We start from the raw sequence: 17,166 nt of genomic DNA on the forward strand, positions 1-17,166 counted from the left end.
AAATGAGAACAAGCCGATGAGCCCTGCAGGTGCAAAATATTCTGATTGACAGTTTTTTTTTAATAGCAACGTGCAGTTGCCATATCAACAACAGAGTTCTTGTGTACATATGGGGCCAGTAATGTTAACGGGCGGTTTGATGGGCGCAAAGCAAGAAGAGAAAGTCTACTGAGGCTGTGCAGGACAGACACACACCAGGTCCGACCCCGGCCTCCAACAGACAGAGTTTCAGGTGAGTTCCCGGCTCACCGTCGGTGGGTGTAGCCCGGTACTAAAGGCGCATTTTGTGGAGAAAGTGTCAAAGCTACATCAGCATTAGCCGTTAGCCGTAGTAACGGTGCCGTTATTGTTTGTTTTTCTGGACGTTGTCTAATCAACGGTTGGTGGATGTTTTAAAGCTCCACCGGCTGCTGCCCTGCTCCTAACATGTCGTTTACACTGCAGAAGACAAGGGTTTATGAGCTAGGTTAGCTTAGCTTTCATGTACACAGGTGTTTGGAAGTGCAGCCCTTCAGATTAAGCTAACAGCAAGAGGTTCACTGGACTGTCAGACCTGACCGAGGTCCTTGAAGGTAACAGTTTTTAATGGTAACGTTAGGTGTGTTTTACTTTTCAATAAGTTGACCTAGCTTTGGAAAGTTTGTTAGCAAATTTTTGGTTAATGTTACATTAGACAACTATGAAGTTAATTTCTGCTCAGTTAGCATGCACACACCAGAAAGTACTGAGAAGTCAAAGTTTACTTTTCACAGTTCACACCCTGGCACACCAATGATCTAACGTTAACGACTGGTCCAGTGATGAACCCAGTAACCTATCACTGTCAATGTCAATGACTGACATGTCTGAAGGGCAGTAAAACCTCCTTCTTGACGGTTTCAATGTTCAGATTTTTACTGAACACGTTGAATGATGTTCAGCATAAACTGCACATTACAACGGTCAGAAAGTTATCAAGGTTATTGCAGGAAAGCCCTAAAGACTCTCTTAGGTTTTTTGTAAGTTAATTAGTAATTCAAAAGTATGAAAGAGGGAATACTACGTGAAGTTTCTTTTGTGCCATTAAACTATGATTTATTAAATGGTAAATAAACAACAAAAAACAAAACAAAAACAAAAGGATAGTATTCATTCACATAGATGAGTGTTGATTTATGTTTTTTTTATGTGCAAGTCTGGTACCTTTGTCTGCAAATCCTGAAAAGAAAGTAAAGATTCACTGTTGAAATGGCACTATTATGTAGGCCTACATTTTTTTCTATCAGTGATATAGTGATGTTGCAGACAGTGATGATCACGATGATGAGGATTTGACAGTGAAAGAGGTTACACTGTGTCTGGTGTTAATCTTCACTACATGACTGCATTTAATATAATTTCTAAAGAAAAATTGTGCATGTAAAAATATTTTTAAAAGGTGACACACTCACATTTTAGAAGGAGCTGTTGTCAATATCAATGATTGCAGTTTAGTAACTTATTTGCTGTTATAAGTTTGATCAATTTAACCTTCATACCTTTTTTAGTTTCCATGTGAAATGATTTACTTCCTGAGTGGGTTGTTTACAGCAGCTCATCCTGCAGTGTTTACCAGGATGGCTGCAGTTTTAGTCCACATTGAATTATCTAGTGGTCCAGTGTTTCCATCATGCCAGCTGGTGTTGTGACTCATTTCCTTCTCTCCCATCACTCTCCCCCTGCCAGTCTCCGTGGTGACCACAGACAGCGGCAGCAATCATCCCGTACAGTTCCCCACCATCCCGAGTCAGATGACATCAGAGCAGTATCCACTGTATCCAGCTTGTCAACAGGTACAGTTAACGCTTGGAGCACTTCGTCCTGGATACTACTACTTCTACCAGGTACTGTATCATTAATTCACTGCACTCACATGCTCTTTTACACATCTAAAATAATAATAACTAGCCTACATAGCACAGTCACTTTTTGACTTTTAGATGACTTTTTTTTAGACCCAACTTAAATATGATAAATATATTATTTTTATGAATGGAGGAAGAAGCACACGCTATCTGGATAGACAGACATGCAACGGATGCACAAATAGAAGTAACAACAGTGAAGTTGGGGTGCAAATTGATATCATTTAAAAGTTATTGATAGGAAATTCCAATTCAAAATATGGTTGGTGATAGTCAGTTATATAAGGAACTTAAAATTAATATGGATCCAATTACAGTACACACATTAGATCTGTGGTTTAAAGTACTGAAAATGTACAAGATCCAGAATGATGCAAAATATTAAAATGGGTAGCTTACGACAGCAGTTTCAAACTGGCAAAATATGATCAAAGATTTAAACAAGGGGCAGAAAAAGGAATAACTGATAGGTGTGTGTTAAAAAACAAAGGAGAGCTGGTGAGTTTTGAAAATCTCAAAGGGAGATACAAATTAGATACACACGAAATCTTTAGATACTTTCAAGTAAGGGTCAACTATAAAAAGGAGATCAAGTCGGATTCTTCCGTAGAAGTGAAGGATGTCATCTGAATCATAGTCAAAGCCTGTCAGGGAAGTAATATAAGAATAATCTCATCGTTATATCACGGATTAAATACTAACAACAAACAATTCAACTAAATCTATTAAGGTGAAATGGGAGGAAGAACTTAATGTAGAAATTTCAGATGAAGAGTGGCCCAAAATGTGGAAGATACATCGCTCATCCACTATCACGAATTTGGAGGGAGTTTGCATTTTTTATTTTTTTTTTGTTACACTGAAAATGAAGAAGCAGCTGCATAGCTGTCAGACATGTTGGCGAGGATGTGGATCCTATAATGTAGACCACTCTCACATTTTTTAGAAATGTCAAAAAATAACTGTATTTTGGGAAATGGTATGTAGGGAGCTACAGCAAATATTAAGATATGGAGTGCCTAAGACTTGTTTAGTGCTTTATTTATGCAAATTCTCAGAAGACACTGTTATCACTCGTGATGGATACTTGATTAAATTACTGTTGGTGGCGGGCTGGAAAGCAATCACTAGGAACTGGGGAAAGGAAGCACCACCAACAAAAGATCAATGGATAACAATTGTGGAAGAAATCTTTTTAATGGAAAAATTGACACACATACTGAGGCTACAGGAAGTTGACAGCGGCCTGGAAACACATCTGAATCATTTTACACTAACTCACCTGCAGACGAACCTGACAGCATCACTCCTGCACTGGAAACGTTACAGTACCGGCTGACCGTTAGTTAGCATTAGCATTAGCACAATGCCATTTTCTCCACAGAGCTATCACGATCTGCCCCCCCCCGAGCTCCGCCTCACGTGACATCAACGTGCTCATGCTGTTGACGCAGAGATCATTTCATGCCGACATTGCCACGGTAGCCAGACATAAATACTTATATATTTTGGACTTGTCAAAATTTCTAAAACAATTATTATATACTATTAAAAAAAAATCAGTAAAATTAATACTTTTATTCTGCACCTCCCTAGACGTTCTGTGGATGTATTATTTTTGAAAAATTGATGAAAAAGTTGTACGTTTAATTAAAAAAGACAAAAAGAGTAGTAAAGAATAGACAGACTAAGGTGACTGATTGTCAGGGCCTGGAGGGGGTGGCTTTGTCAGTTGGGATGTCGAGGTTTTAAAGCAGTGAGAGCAAAACTGATATGGTAAGTGAAACAGAAAGGTGTCAGGGGGAGGGAAAGAGAAGTGAATGGTGGGATGGGTGGGAGTCGGGGGAATTTCAGGGAGGGAGGAGGAGGAGTGGACACTGCTGCAGTACTGCTCTGTGATTGGTGGGTGCTGGGCCATGTGCTGACCCTCTCAAACTGTAGCCTAACTAGGGCTTCCACATACATTCATACACACACACACACACACACATAAAGTGGTGTGCAACCCCCTGATGAGTGGCAGGGACATGTGAGCCCCTTCACATTTACTATTCTGGGTAGGGGAGGAGAAAAAGGGGGGGACGGAAAAGGAGGGGGGAGCAGAGGGTCTTTTCTCTTTCTGCATGTGGCTGAGCCACCGTGAGGAGCTGCTCATGATTTTGTCTCGTGTTGCGTAGGCTCGTAGTGCGTGGTGTGGCCACAGCGGTCTTTTTTTTTGGTTTTTATTCCCCACTCGTGGCCGTAGAAGATGGGCTGCTGTTTTAGTAAGGAGCTCAACCCAGGCCTACAGACTGAGAGGAGCAGCCTGTTACAGCCCCCGCTCCACGATGGGCTGAACGAGGTGACGGAGCGGGTCAGGCAACACGCTGAGGCTGTGGCTCAGCATGTGTGCTTGGAGGAAGAGAGGACGCGTGAGGCGGACGGGCCGGGCCAAAAGAAGCATCTGGAAGATGAGGAAAGACATCCACAACAGGAAAACAAAGTTTGTACAAAGGTCGGCGCGGTGGACAGGGACGGCACCACGCTAATGGAAAGGGATCTTAAACCAGTGGAGTCCGAGGAGGAGGAGGAGGAGGAGGAGGCTATTATTATCACAACCGGCACAAACATACATACAAACAGGGACACAGAGGCGGGTGTGGTACACACGGCCGGGCCCAGCTGTGAGCCGGCGCCCTATATGGAGGTGTCCACACAGAGTCCAGTCAGACAGAAGATCTTAGACAACGCCACACGTAGGGCTTTATGGTTCAGTCAGCTCCCTGAGGCGCAGAGGCAGCAGAACAAGCCGACGGGCTCCTGGTCATCCCCCACCAACTCGCCGCCCTCCTCTGACCGTCCGAGCAACGTCCCGGCCGGCGAGGCGTCAGGTGAGCACAGGGATGAGGAAGGCGGGGACGTCTGCGTTGTCACGACGCTGTGTCAGAGTTTCCAAACGAGGACCCAGAGCTTCTACAGCATATGCTCCATCGACGCCGACGACCTTGAACACGACCACGACCACGACCATGGTCAATCCCAAACAGCTGGACTGCCGCCGCTCACAGCTGAAGCACAAACAGCTGCTCTGCCCGGCATGGCGGAGTCCACGGTCACCGGCCAATCAAAGCCGGAGGCATCTGCTGCGGCCTGTGAGGAGGAGGAGGCATGTGTCACGGAATCTAAAGCGACCAGCCGGTCACATGATGAGGAAGCTGCTTCGCCCCAGTCGCACGCCACCGAGCCGTCGGCCACTGTCCCGTCACATACACACTCACACACTCCACTCCCAGAGGAGAAGACCACCTCACCTCCACCTCCCCCTGTTGTTTCTCCAGAGCCCGTAGACCCTCAGCCTCCATCCAGCAGTCAGATCAACACAGAGGACCCTACACCACACAGCCCTGAAGATGTGACCTGTCAGACAGCTGTAAAGAACACAGACCAACTGAAGGATGACACGTTGAGTACATGTGTAGAGGAAGAGGATAATAAATGTTTGGAGAGAGAAATTAGGAAGCAGTCAGTTACAGAGGAGTGTGTGTGTACAGAGGAGCAGAGTGTGTACCTGGAGGACCACACACAGGTCGATCCCACAGAGGAAACGCTGGCTGACCTCCAGGAGGAGGAATTAGATCAGAATGTGGATTCTGACTTCAACATACATCTGCATGAGTCTGTTCCAGGCACTGAGACAGTACGGTACATCGAAAATGTCCAACCAGCCTCTGAACCTCCTGAACAGGAAACTTCTGGTCAGAGCTCCAGTTCTTCGAAGCTCGACCTCAAACTGTTGTACCAGGAGGAGAGCGATGCTTTGCTTCTGGCAGGAAGATACATCGAGATGGATGAATCGTCCCTGCAGAGTCTGGCCATCCCAGTGGGTTTCTGTAGAAACCGCGCCGACGAGGGCGACGGCGTCCACAGCGCCACGACGGACACTCTCACAGAGGTGTCGTCGTTCTCCACCGTCTCCGTCGTGTCGTCGCTGCCGGTCGAACTGACCCCGTCCTGCCGCTCAAACCTGACCCCGCTCTTCGATTTAACCAAAACCGCGTCTCACCGGCGCGACTCGCCCGCCGCATCCGACGGGTTGGACCTGAATTCAAACGATCCAGCGTTTCGAGTGAAAGACGCCGAAGCTGCATTTAGTGAATCTGAGCGGAGCGAGCCCAGGTTTGATGAATGCGACAAACGCGTCGGCGGCTCTGATGTGAGAGCTGAAGCCGAGGTGGTGTCGGGTTCAGGCGAAACTTCTCAGGATGTCTTGTCGAGTGAACCTGTTGTGGAAGATGATGTTCCAGTAGAATTAATGGAAACGGGCCAGGACACCTCTCACCTAGAGACAAGCGATGAAAAATGTGATGTGTTGTCTGACAACTGTGACAAAAGTGCCGTCATAGATACGAGCATCACTCTCCAGGACGCCGAGGAGCCTGAGAGCAGCACTGAGGACTCGAGCCTTCGTCCTCCCACTCCGCCTCCTTCTCCTGAAGCAGAACTTTCCGATGTCACTTCCTCCTGTCAGCCTCCCGTCTTATCTGCTTGCACATTTGAGGAAAGTTTCTGTGCTTCTGTTGTGAGTGAAGAAAGCCCAACTCTAAAGAATGAATATCAGCTGGTGAAAGTATCGGTGTGTGAGCATTTGGAAGAGGAAGAGGGAGAGCCGGTTGCACAGGTGACTCAGATCTCCCCCCTCTCTGCACCAGGAGGGCAGGAACCTACAGATGGTTTTGAACGGTGGTCTGGTCGTCCTCAACCGTCCCCTGAACCGGCAGAAACGTTAACGCCCGCTGTTTTCCCTGAATGTGAGAACCCTCGAGTGGATGTCACAGTGGACTGTTTACCTCAACCTGGAGAGTCACTGAACCTGGAGGTGAGTGTGGTACAGGAGCAGCTCTGCACAGAGGGTGATGTTCCTCCAGAAACATTCAACATTTCAGCTGCGGAGACGTCGACGGAAAACATGGAGGTCAACGCCGACGCCGGCATCTGTGACACAGACATGATTCCTGCTTACTTCAGATGTCAGGACGACGGAGCGTCATTCTTAGACTGCCAAGAGGAACACGCTCTGATTACCGTGGACCCGGGACAGATCGACGTTTACGCGTCGACGCCGTCCTACGAGATTCACTTCCAGGGTCCCGTGCTCCCGTCGGCGGCCGAAGAGGGAGAGAGGGAAGGGGGGATGAGGGAGATGGTGTCGGAGCTGCTGGGAGAGGACGCCGACTCCTCGGCGTGCCGCCTCTACCCCCACCCCTGGATCAAGCTGGGCCTGGAGGACAGCTGCGACGGCTGGGCTCAGGGGGCGTCCAAGACCGAGCCCGGCCGGGACCAGAGCAGGACGGGGACGGAGCAGATCCCGGCGTTGGTCTCGGAGCTCCAGCCCTCCATGGCTCTGCTGGGAGCGTACCCCTACAGCACCGTGATGCCTCAGGGATCATGTGTGTGGGACTGGCACACAGACTGCTCCCAGTCTGTAAGTGTTCGAGAGAGAGAGAGAGAGAGAGCATTCAGTTTGATGTCTCATCCTCCCCAATTGAAAATGTTCTAAATGGTTCTGGAAGGAAAGAAAGACTTGGAGTGTCTCAGCGGATGATAAACACATTTATTTATAATCTAAACACACAATGATCATGTCAGAGCTGAGGATTCATTACAGGAATAAAAGACAGCAAAATGTGTTGCATTACTAGTGGTCATTGTTCACACAGATGTCCTTGATACGTGATGTATCTCAGTTTTATAAGAATGTGATAAGAAATTATGTAACAAAATAACATTATATAACAAATAACACAAGTACATAGACCACTTGTCTAACTAGAAGGGTAAGTAAGGGGAGTATGTGTGGTGCAAATTAGTTCAGTGCTTTTTCTTTAATACTTTTTTTTTGCCTGGAGTTTTTCTGCCTTTATTTGACAAAAAAAAATTACATTGATTTTCTCTATTGTCTGTTCCTCTCAAAAATATGTCTTTTTCATGTCTTTTCATTTCAGGAACCCGTTGCTGCTCCAAGCCTTAACCCCGACGCTGAGGTATGGACCAATCAAAACTTTAACCTGGACATCCCTTGCGCCGCCGCCTACCCTCAGGCCGAGCAGCCATGGCTTCAGTACTCCAACGATCTGACCAATCATGAAGGTAGAGCTCAAAGACCCCAGCAAGAAGATCAGTATTCAGTCGCAAATGTTAGATTTCATCAAAATGATCATATTGACATTGGAAGCCATTGCCTGAATGTATTTATTTTTTTAGGTTATGCTGAGTTAGGGTTTCAGCTGGAGAACATGGGCCTGGTCGAGGCGAACATGGGCCTGGTGGAGGCGCCTGGCCTGGTGGAGGAGCCTAGCCCACCTGTCACAGGTGTGAATCTGGTTTATGTTTTTTCCATATTATATTGGTAAATGGTAAATGCCAAAAATACAGACCATTTACCATTTACCATATTATATTGAGTAAAAATGACTCTGTGAGTTCAGATGTGAAATCCTTTAGTTTCAGATGAGGTCAAAGAAGAGCTGATGACTGTTCTGGAGTCCTGCCTGACCAGGTCACAACTTGCAACACATCACTCATCACGTCATCAAATATTTAGATGAGTTCTGACCATCATTGTGAAAAATACAACATGTTTGTCTCGTCAGGAATCTAACACAGTGTGTTTTTGTTTTGTCAGTGTTTTGTCCAGTAATGTGATGTAACCTCTGGTAACCCCTCCTCGTGTTCCTCAGTAAAGGATTCCTCTGATCAGATCCTCTGTCCCTCCACAGGGAGCACCTGGGCAGCGACCTTTACCTCACATCTCAGATGGACAGTGACCAGTACATTCCTATCGCAACTCTGGCCACGCTCGACAAGATCAAGAACCTCAGCACAGACCTGGACCTGATCTCTGACATCCTGAATTGTATGTGTTTATTTCTGTGTTTCAACCTCTGAATGCTGTTTACTGTTATTCAGGGTAGAAAATGACATGTATCTATATTAATGAAATGTACTTTTTCATTGTTCTTCCTTTACAAAGATTTGCTTTTTGGACTCAGACTGTTACAGACTGTAAATCTGAGAGCAATGAATGTAGTTTTATGGTTGCTTCTGAGACACTCTTCTGTTTTCTGATTGGATGTCAGCCCTGCCTCTGGTCCAGGTGGCTCCGTGTGGACAGAAGGTTCGGCCCAAACAGAGTCGATGTGTTATCATCCTGCGTGAGATTCCTGACAGCACCCCTTGTGAGGCAAGGCTGCACCATCCACACCAACACAACCTAATGCCTTTCACAATTAGTTCAATGTAAATATTTATCCTACAGCCAGTTTTGTAGTTGGATAAATAATATTTTCCCACTGTGTTCTCATACAGGGCCTCTCAATGGGAATCTATTAACAGATAGTATTATATAAGTGAAACTGGTAAAATGCTGATGTTTCTAAATGTTGCGTTTATAATGCTAGTGTGTTTAATATTGCTGTGGTGCAGGAGGTGGAGGCTCTGTTTGATGGAGAGAACCAGCCCAAGTTCCTGAGCTGTGAGTTCGTGAGCAACGATAACTGGTTCATCACGTTTAAGTCTGAAGCCGAGGCTCAGCAGGTAAAATACAGCTGACTCATCATCACTGAAGTAAAACAGCTGACAATCTGAAAACACAATTATCCAGACAGTGATATTTGTCTACACAGGTGCATTTCAATAAATTACATTATTTATGTCAGAAATCCAATTCAAAACGTGAAACTAATACATTATATAGATCCATTACACACAGAATGAAACATTATATGTCTTTTTTAAATGTAATTTCTTTTAATTGTAATGATTTTGGCTTACATTTAATGAAGACCTAAAATTCAGCATCTCAAAATACTTGAATATTACAAAAGACCAATTAAAAAAAAGTTTTTTTTAATATGGAAATGTTGGCCTTCTGAAAAGTATGTCCATTTACTGTATGTGCACACCATAACTTGGTTGGGGCTATTTGACTTGAACTACTGGAAATGGACTTTTCCATGATATTCTAATTTATTGAGATGCACCTGTATATCTTCAGGCCTACAAGTACCTCAGAGAAGAGGTGCGGGTGTTTAAGGGAAAACCCCTGATGGTGAGGATAAAGGCAAAGACCATGGCAGTCAATTCCTACGCTCCCAAAAACGGCTACAGACCGGCCCAGGTGGACCAGTACAGCTCCTACCTCCCCTCGGCCACCTACCAGCAGCCCTGCCCTGCCCACCTGTCAGGACAGCAGTTATATGATTTCACCAGTGAGATGTGGGCCTCAGGATACCAGGACTGTGGTGAGGTGAGGACCTTTGATGTCTCATACACGTCTGGGATTGATGTGCAACAGCAACATGCTTTAGTTTTGCATCAGCATTGCTACATTTCTTTTCTTTTTTTCCATTTTCTTGTAATCATGGGTGCTGTTGTTGGCTTTGGCACATTGAATGTGTGACTAGTAGCTCTGTGGTATGTGTGTGTGATTTGGTTTTCATCAAGCACCTTTTTTGTCCATAGCCTCCATCAATGAGTGAGTTCACAAATGGATTCACAGCAGCCTCCAATGTCAAACCTCACAACCCACACAGGCTGAGGTAGCTACGTGTCATTGTGTCTTGTGTGTGTCGTTACATAGATGTAACTAGAAAGAAACTAGTGCACTCCCCGTTCTGTCACAGCCATTAGATTTTCCTCATCATATTTGTGTAGCCGTCAGTCTGTTGTTAATGTTGCCATGAATCTACACCAGTCAACACAATGTTTTCATCAGGAGAGGCTCGAGGTGGTCAAACTCCGGAGACCGTTGGCAGGCCAATCACAATGACTCGTCCCACTCGGCGGAGCAAACAGAGCGCTCCTCTTCTCCAGGGAAGTCGGGCCGAGGCCAGTCACGGGGCAACATGTGGCGTCAGGGCAGAGGTGGAAGGTCAGAGCCCAACAAGCAAGTCATGGCACCAACAAATGACCGGGGAAGGTAAAAACATTTACTTGATATTCAGACATTAGAGACTGGAGTCTCAACTGTCTAACTGTTGTGTCTGTGCTTGTACATCCATTCATTGGCTGTGCTACTTATCTGTGTAGGGCCACGGGGGGCTGGAGCCAATCCCAGCTGACATAGGGCGGGGGCAGGGTCACCAGTCTATCACAGTGTCACATATAGAGATGAATAATATACTCACATTCACATGCTACAGTCTGCCTAGTGTTCATGCGGAGAGACCCACACACACACATGAGGAGAACATGCAGACTCCACCCAGAAAGGCGGAGTTACCTTTACATGATATGACAGGCCTGGGAATCAAACCCAGAACCCCTTTGCCGCCCCCTTCCATTCCTGCATAACTAATGTACCGTAAATAGAAGCCCGGGCTTTATTTGCTTCAGCTGCCGAACTGACTCACTTATATTTGAGACAGGCGTCTATATGGGAGTGGGACAGGCTTTTGTTTAATTCTGAACAAATCTTATACTTAGCAAAGATGGAAAATATTATCAAATCTTTCTATTATTGTTCAAATGAGTAGGAATAGAAGGAAAGAGCTGGATCCAGAGCAAACATTCATTTAGTCGGCACTGATCAAGCTTCTCTGCATGCTCCGGCCATAGACTGTATATATGCTCCGCCTCTTTCCTTGGGTCAGTCGGAGTTCTCAACGGGCCGACTCGAACAAGCTGACTGGACGCGCCGCGTTTGTGTCGAAAACATATAGGCTACAAATAACTCAGGTCAGGTCGGACTATGGGCTTCCTTTTTTGGGGGGGTCAGGGGGGTGGGTGTCGAGAATTAATGCTCGCGAGTCCGGCTGCATTGAGTCCGGCTTTAAAGGGATAGTTTGGCAAATTGGCCCAATTGGTAAATTCATGCAAAACCGCTGATGTGCATTCCCGTCAAGGGCAGTTTTTCGGTGAGCAGTCTCTTTTCAGCGCTACACCGGCTCTGCATTTGCCTCAAAAACAACTCTGTCTTGTAACATTCCGTCATTATCTCATAGCGTGGTGAATGTGCAGGTCACAACTTGTCCACAAGAGCGTTTTGGAGTTGTTGGATTGTGTATTTGATGAGTTTGATGAGGGAAACAAAGAAATTCAATTAGCCTCCGTAGCGTAGCTCTGAGCAGCTCACGGCTCTGCTCCGCCGTTCTAAAAACAGCTTGCACCGACAATTAAAGGTAACGAACCTACTCTAAAACTGTAGGGATTATGGTAATGGGCGAATTTCCCAAAAGTTGAACTATCCCTTTAACACCAGATCAGACCGTGTCTTTATTTTCAGGCCCGCTGAGAACTCTAACATGAATTAAGCAGAAACTGTTAGAAAATAGAATTGAGGCCGGCTTTTATTTGCTCAAACCTGTAGCCAGACCCGGCCAGTAGAGGAGACCGGCGTCTAGTTGAGGATTTACGGTAGGTCATGTAGTTGTGAGTTCTAAAAAGACACTTGCCATGATTAAAATAAAACGTATTGTTAGTGCGTTAGTACTGACACCGATCAGATATAACATTCTGACCACCTGCCTACAGGTCTTTTCTGCTGCCAGATATGCAACAAACTGCGCTGCACTGTGTATCCTGACAGCTTTCTATCAGAACCAGCATGAACTTCTTCAGTAGTTTGAGCAACAGTACCAGACCGAGTCGTCCTTGTCAAACCTTTCCTGCTTCTAACACATCAACTTCTGCTGCCCAGTATATCCCACCTGCTAACAGGTGCCATGATGAAGTGTTTTTCAGTGTTATTCATTTCACCTGTCAGTGCTCATAATGTTATGTCTGATCGGTGTATTATCCTTCAATAGATTTAACAAATGCTGAATAAAAAATGGAGAAGACAGATAAATAATAGCTCTCTGGCTTTTTTCATGTTCACAAACCAAAAGCTGTTGGCATGAAGCGAGACAGACTGACAGCTATGGCAACTGTCACACTCAGTGCTACATGAGCAAAACAAATCCTGCACACTGACAGCCAGCCACGCAGCACTTTACTGCACCTTATGTGTTGATTTATTATTCATGCTTTTACGTGGAGGATAAAGTACACAAGGAAACTGTGGAATCAGCGAATCATGAAGACAGTAAGATGATAAAGACAGTAAAAAGGAACTGCTGGTGAATTTGGGGGATTTATGTCAGAATTATACTTAATCATCACGTTGCCCTAGTTACAGCCACGGGTGCTGCAGAGTAGGGAGTGAGTTAGAGCCTGAGGTGAGAAGCTGCATCTATACATAACTACTGTTGTTAAAAGCTACACATTGATGGCTGCACACAGACACATGTGGAATACAGATGATTGAGTGATGCTTTAATGTGAAGTGTACGTCAGCTCCTCAGCATCACTGCTCTGTTTCCTCCCTGCACTGAAGGAGACCAAACTCCTACCAGAGGAGGAGAGGAGGGCCCAGGAGACCAGAGTCGTCATCAAACAGTCGTGTAAGTGGCCACCGAGCATTAATAGTTTGTAAAGTTCATTTATCCTGAGACTGTATATTCACTGTGTTTGCGTTTGTTTGTGTAGAATCCACCAAACCAGTCACCTCCTCGTCAGCCGTCTCCTCCTCTGGAGCTCGGGCTGACGAGCTTCCCTCCTCTTGCTCCAGCAAACACTGCCATAGCAACCGTACCTGCAGCTAACGGCAACGTCAAGGTAACCAAGTCTCTGTCTGACACGAACACACTCAAATTATACTTCTGAGTGACAGATTCAGAATGACAATCCCGACAGGGGAAAGTCACAAACAGCCACATACATGCACTGAATTCGTCGTTCGTCATCAGAGTCCAGTCCAGAGCAGCAGCCCCTGTCCCTCCACGGCAACGGTTTCACTGGAGGCTCAGCCTGTCTCAGAGCAGTGAGTATCACTGAGACAGATCCACCTCTGCAGGTGGACTCTGTTGTGGTTCATTTCAGTGTTTTACATCTTAACATTCCTCAGACACACTTATGTCTGAAGTTATTTTTCTTTTCCCATAGATAATATTTTAGATATTACAGATAGATCATATTTTGTGCAGTTGTCATGGTACCAGTTGTGTAGACTGAGATTGTTCTGCTCGTCTCCATAGGAATGTGGAGGAGAGTGCAGAGACAGCCGTTGAGGACAAACCTGCTCAGCTCTCACAGGAACCAGTCTCAGTAAGATTTATTCAGCTGCACATTCACACACTTGATGGTGTTGACTGTTGTTGACCTCTGCTGTTTACATTTCAAGGATTCTTTTTGAAGTGGCAGCATATTTTCTGACAGCATGTACCTGTCCTGTCGTTTATTGAAACGGACATCAGATCTGAAATATACATATAAAGGAATGGAAGGAAAGACAGATATTGCAGACCAGCTGCTCCTTCTGTGTTAAATGTACACAGTCTGTCCACATCAGTCAGTCCCATATCTTCACTAAAGGAAACATGATTGTCCAACTTTAGTTGTAACTTTTATTTAGTGTGTGGTTATGAAAGATATTTATGTAGACCTCTTAATTAAAGTTGAAATATTACATTACATCACACCAGTGTGAACCACACCCACAAACACTGTTGGCTCTGTTGCTCAGCTGTAGAAAGTTAATGATGGGTAATTAACAAAAGTTTTCCCTAAGTGTTATAGAGTGGTGTAGAGAGGATAGAGATCAATGTGATGAATGCTCCGCTGCACTTGAAAGCCATTAACCTTCTGCTACCATCTCTTGTGTTAGGGTCGGTTTTGACCCTTGTTTTAAATCAGCTTTAAATTACACTAAAAACATGTTTTTTTCTTCCAATTTGTTTTCCTTCTCTTGGTTACATTGTTCGGCTTCCTCATCCATGAAAATGTTGGTTTTAATATTTTTGGTGTGGGCCCCTGGGCCTGCTACCATCTCTTGTGTTAGGGTCGGTTGTCTTCGAGGCAAATGCAGAGACTGCTTGCTGAGAAACTGCCCCTGACAGGAACACGCATCAGTGGTTTTGCATGAATTTACCTCGAAAACAGCTCATAACCCTCTGACCCTCGTAACGTTCCGTTATTATCTCATAGCGTGGTGAATGTGCAGGTCACAACTTGTCCACCAGAGCATTTTGGAGTTGTTAGATTGTGTACTCGATGAGTTTGATGATGGAAACCAAGAAATCCCATTAGCCTCCGTAGCGTAGCTCTGAGCAGCTCGCGGCTCTGCTCCGCCGTTCTAAAAATAGCTTGCACCGACAATTAAAGGTAACGAACCTACTGCTAAAACGATAGGGATTAAGGTAATGGGCCATTTTGCCAAATGTTGAATGTTGAACCCTTTATATCATATTGTTTCTCATCTCTTGGTTCTGTGCTAGGCTTCCTGATCCATGAAAAGGTTGGTTTTGCACTAATGATTTCAGTTTTAACTCTCATTATTGTTTTTATCGTTATAACCAGGTCAAAACCAACCCTAACAACACAAATGTCATAATTTTAACCAGAGCATTTTAGCATTTTGTGAAAAAAATGTTTTTGTTTTATTTTGTTTAAATAGAGGTTCCTGACAAAGCCAAAATGCCTTGATGCAAAAAACAAATTTATGTGGTACTTTTATGCATTAAAAACCTAAAAACATGTCAGTGGCGACCCTACTGTAACACAAGAGGAAGGTTAATGTGCCGGCAGAGGAAACGGGTGACGTGACACTGACCCCAACTTGTGCTGTGATTGTTCAGGAGTCCAAAAAGCCGAGCTACGCCGAGATCTGCCAGAGAGCATCGTCCTCCTCAGACGCAGAGCACATCCCCATCCCAGACTATCCAGGCGTCACCACTGAACCCAGCTCTGTTTCCGTGGTGATCATATGAGACTGAGAGAAACACCTGCGTGTTTTTTTTTTTTTCCTTTTTATTTTTTTTTATATTGGTCTTATGTGTCTCATACAAGTAAACTGTGTATCATTGTATAAGCTGTCTGCATGTATTTCACTCAGAAACAAACACAGGCTTTACATCAACTGAATGTAGTGAAACTGAACCCCTTATAAATTCTGCTGGGGGGGTTATGGGGAGGGAAGGGGAGGGGGGTCTTACTGCTGCCTGGTGTAGGACATTATGGGCCAGTGTGAGCTCAGGGGCATTAACCACTCAGGATGCCTTGCCAACTTTTCAGTTTTTAAGATGGGAAGCTGGGGGAAAAAAATCTGTAAATGTTGATGTACTTCTTTACATTACTTTTATTTCGTGGTTTGTGTTTCAGGTCAGTTTATCGAGAGCCAGGTTCCATTTTGATTTAGTCTTGTTTTGCTGATGGCACTGGCACTTCTTTCCTGGCCCGTGTGCGTGCGTGCGTGTGTGTGTGTTGATTTCTCTCTGTACAGGATGTTCTGCCACAATCCTGACCTGGTTTCGGTGGTTTTTATTTCCATACATCTGTGTTATGATTTAGTCTCCAGGCCCCTGTGGGCACACATGATGCCTTTTCTCGAAATGTTAGTGCCATTCACCCAGTTTGTTTCCATTTCAGATGTTGGTGAGATGTGGAGGCTTGTAATGATAGGGTCACAACTCTGTATTGATTTATCTTGCTAGTCAAGGAATCAAATTGAACTTGAAAAGCTATCAATCCTTTATTCTCTGCATGACTTGGTTTTTTCATTTTAGAATTTAATTTATGTCGTATTTTAATTTAAGTTAGACAAGAGTGCTTTTGTGTGTTAGAGTTTTAGTCTGACCTGTGTCTGTTGGATGCACCTCACTGTCACAGCGTCCGGTGTTTTGGACACAGGTTATTCCGTGAAGGGAAGCATGCTTTGGCTGGGGGGGGGGGGGGGTGTAGTTTGGGTAGTGTCCATGAGAAAGCACTGTTTCAGCACAAAGAACTTGAACTGTATTTGGGGAACTTGAATTTGATTGTATTACGTTGAGTCCAATGTTCTTTTTGTTTAAAATATAAAATTTTAAATGTAAAGCAGTTGCCATGAAAAAAGAGCAGGCGTGGTTTTGGCACATGTTACTTTGTCTGTACAGATGTACATAATACTGAACGAATATTAAAGAAGTGCCTTTGAAGTTAAAGATGTTAGTTTTATGTTATAAAGCAAATGTAGTGTTGTCTTCATCAGACCACAGCTGATTTTTATTTGTTGATGTTTTAATTTTATTTTTCCTGTACATATTTTCATTACTAATATTCCTGAAGCACATTGATCACTCAGTCACAGCACTGTCTTGGGTAAATTGATGACTTCCACTCTCTTGGTTGTGGTTCCTCTTTCTGACCAGCAGATGGAAGTTGAGTCACATTGAAGGAGGCATTACTCCATTATGTGGCCCCACCACTTGTTTACGATGAGGATGATTTGATT

At 44.7% G+C, this 17,166-nt stretch overlaps 1 protein-coding gene across 1 annotated transcript; it reads left to right on the top strand.

Annotated features, from left to right (window-relative positions):
• Positions 1-1,721: 1,721 nt before the first annotated feature.
• On the top strand, positions 1,722-16,876 carry LOC146966776 (uncharacterized). The gene is made up of 16 exons (XM_085763215.1): positions 1,722-1,861; positions 4,121-7,344; positions 7,865-8,009; positions 8,124-8,231; positions 8,370-8,418; positions 8,639-8,775; positions 8,999-9,102; positions 9,345-9,455; positions 9,916-10,167; positions 10,383-10,459; positions 10,636-10,839; positions 13,237-13,303; positions 13,389-13,517; positions 13,649-13,722; positions 13,937-14,006; positions 15,536-16,876. The coding sequence occupies exons 2-16, from the start codon at positions 4,132-4,134 to the stop codon at positions 15,665-15,667; spliced, it is 4,872 nt and encodes a 1,623-aa protein (XP_085619341.1). The 5' UTR covers positions 1,722-1,861; positions 4,121-4,131; the 3' UTR covers positions 15,668-16,876.
• The last annotated feature ends 290 nt before the right edge of the window (positions 16,877-17,166 follow it).

Source organism: Trachurus japonicus, chromosome 20 (assembly GCF_045865225.1).
Source record: "Trachurus japonicus isolate A0001 chromosome 20, Traja_1.0".
Taxonomy (NCBI): Eukaryota; Metazoa; Chordata; class Actinopteri; order Carangiformes; family Carangidae; genus Trachurus; species Trachurus japonicus.

Bases quoted from the DNA above. Each gene is read 5' to 3' on its own strand.
- LOC146966776 (XM_085763215.1), top strand. From the start codon at position 4,132: ATGGGCTGCTGTTTTAGTAAGGAGCTCAACCCAGGCCTACAGACTGAG. The intron at 7,345-7,864 runs GTAAGTGTTCGA...TTTTCATTTCAG, and splicing joins ACACAGACTGCTCCCAGTCT to GAACCCGTTGCTGCTCCAAG. The intron at 8,419-8,638 runs GTCACAACTTGC...GTCCCTCCACAG, and splicing joins CTGGAGTCCTGCCTGACCAG to GGAGCACCTGGGCAGCGACC.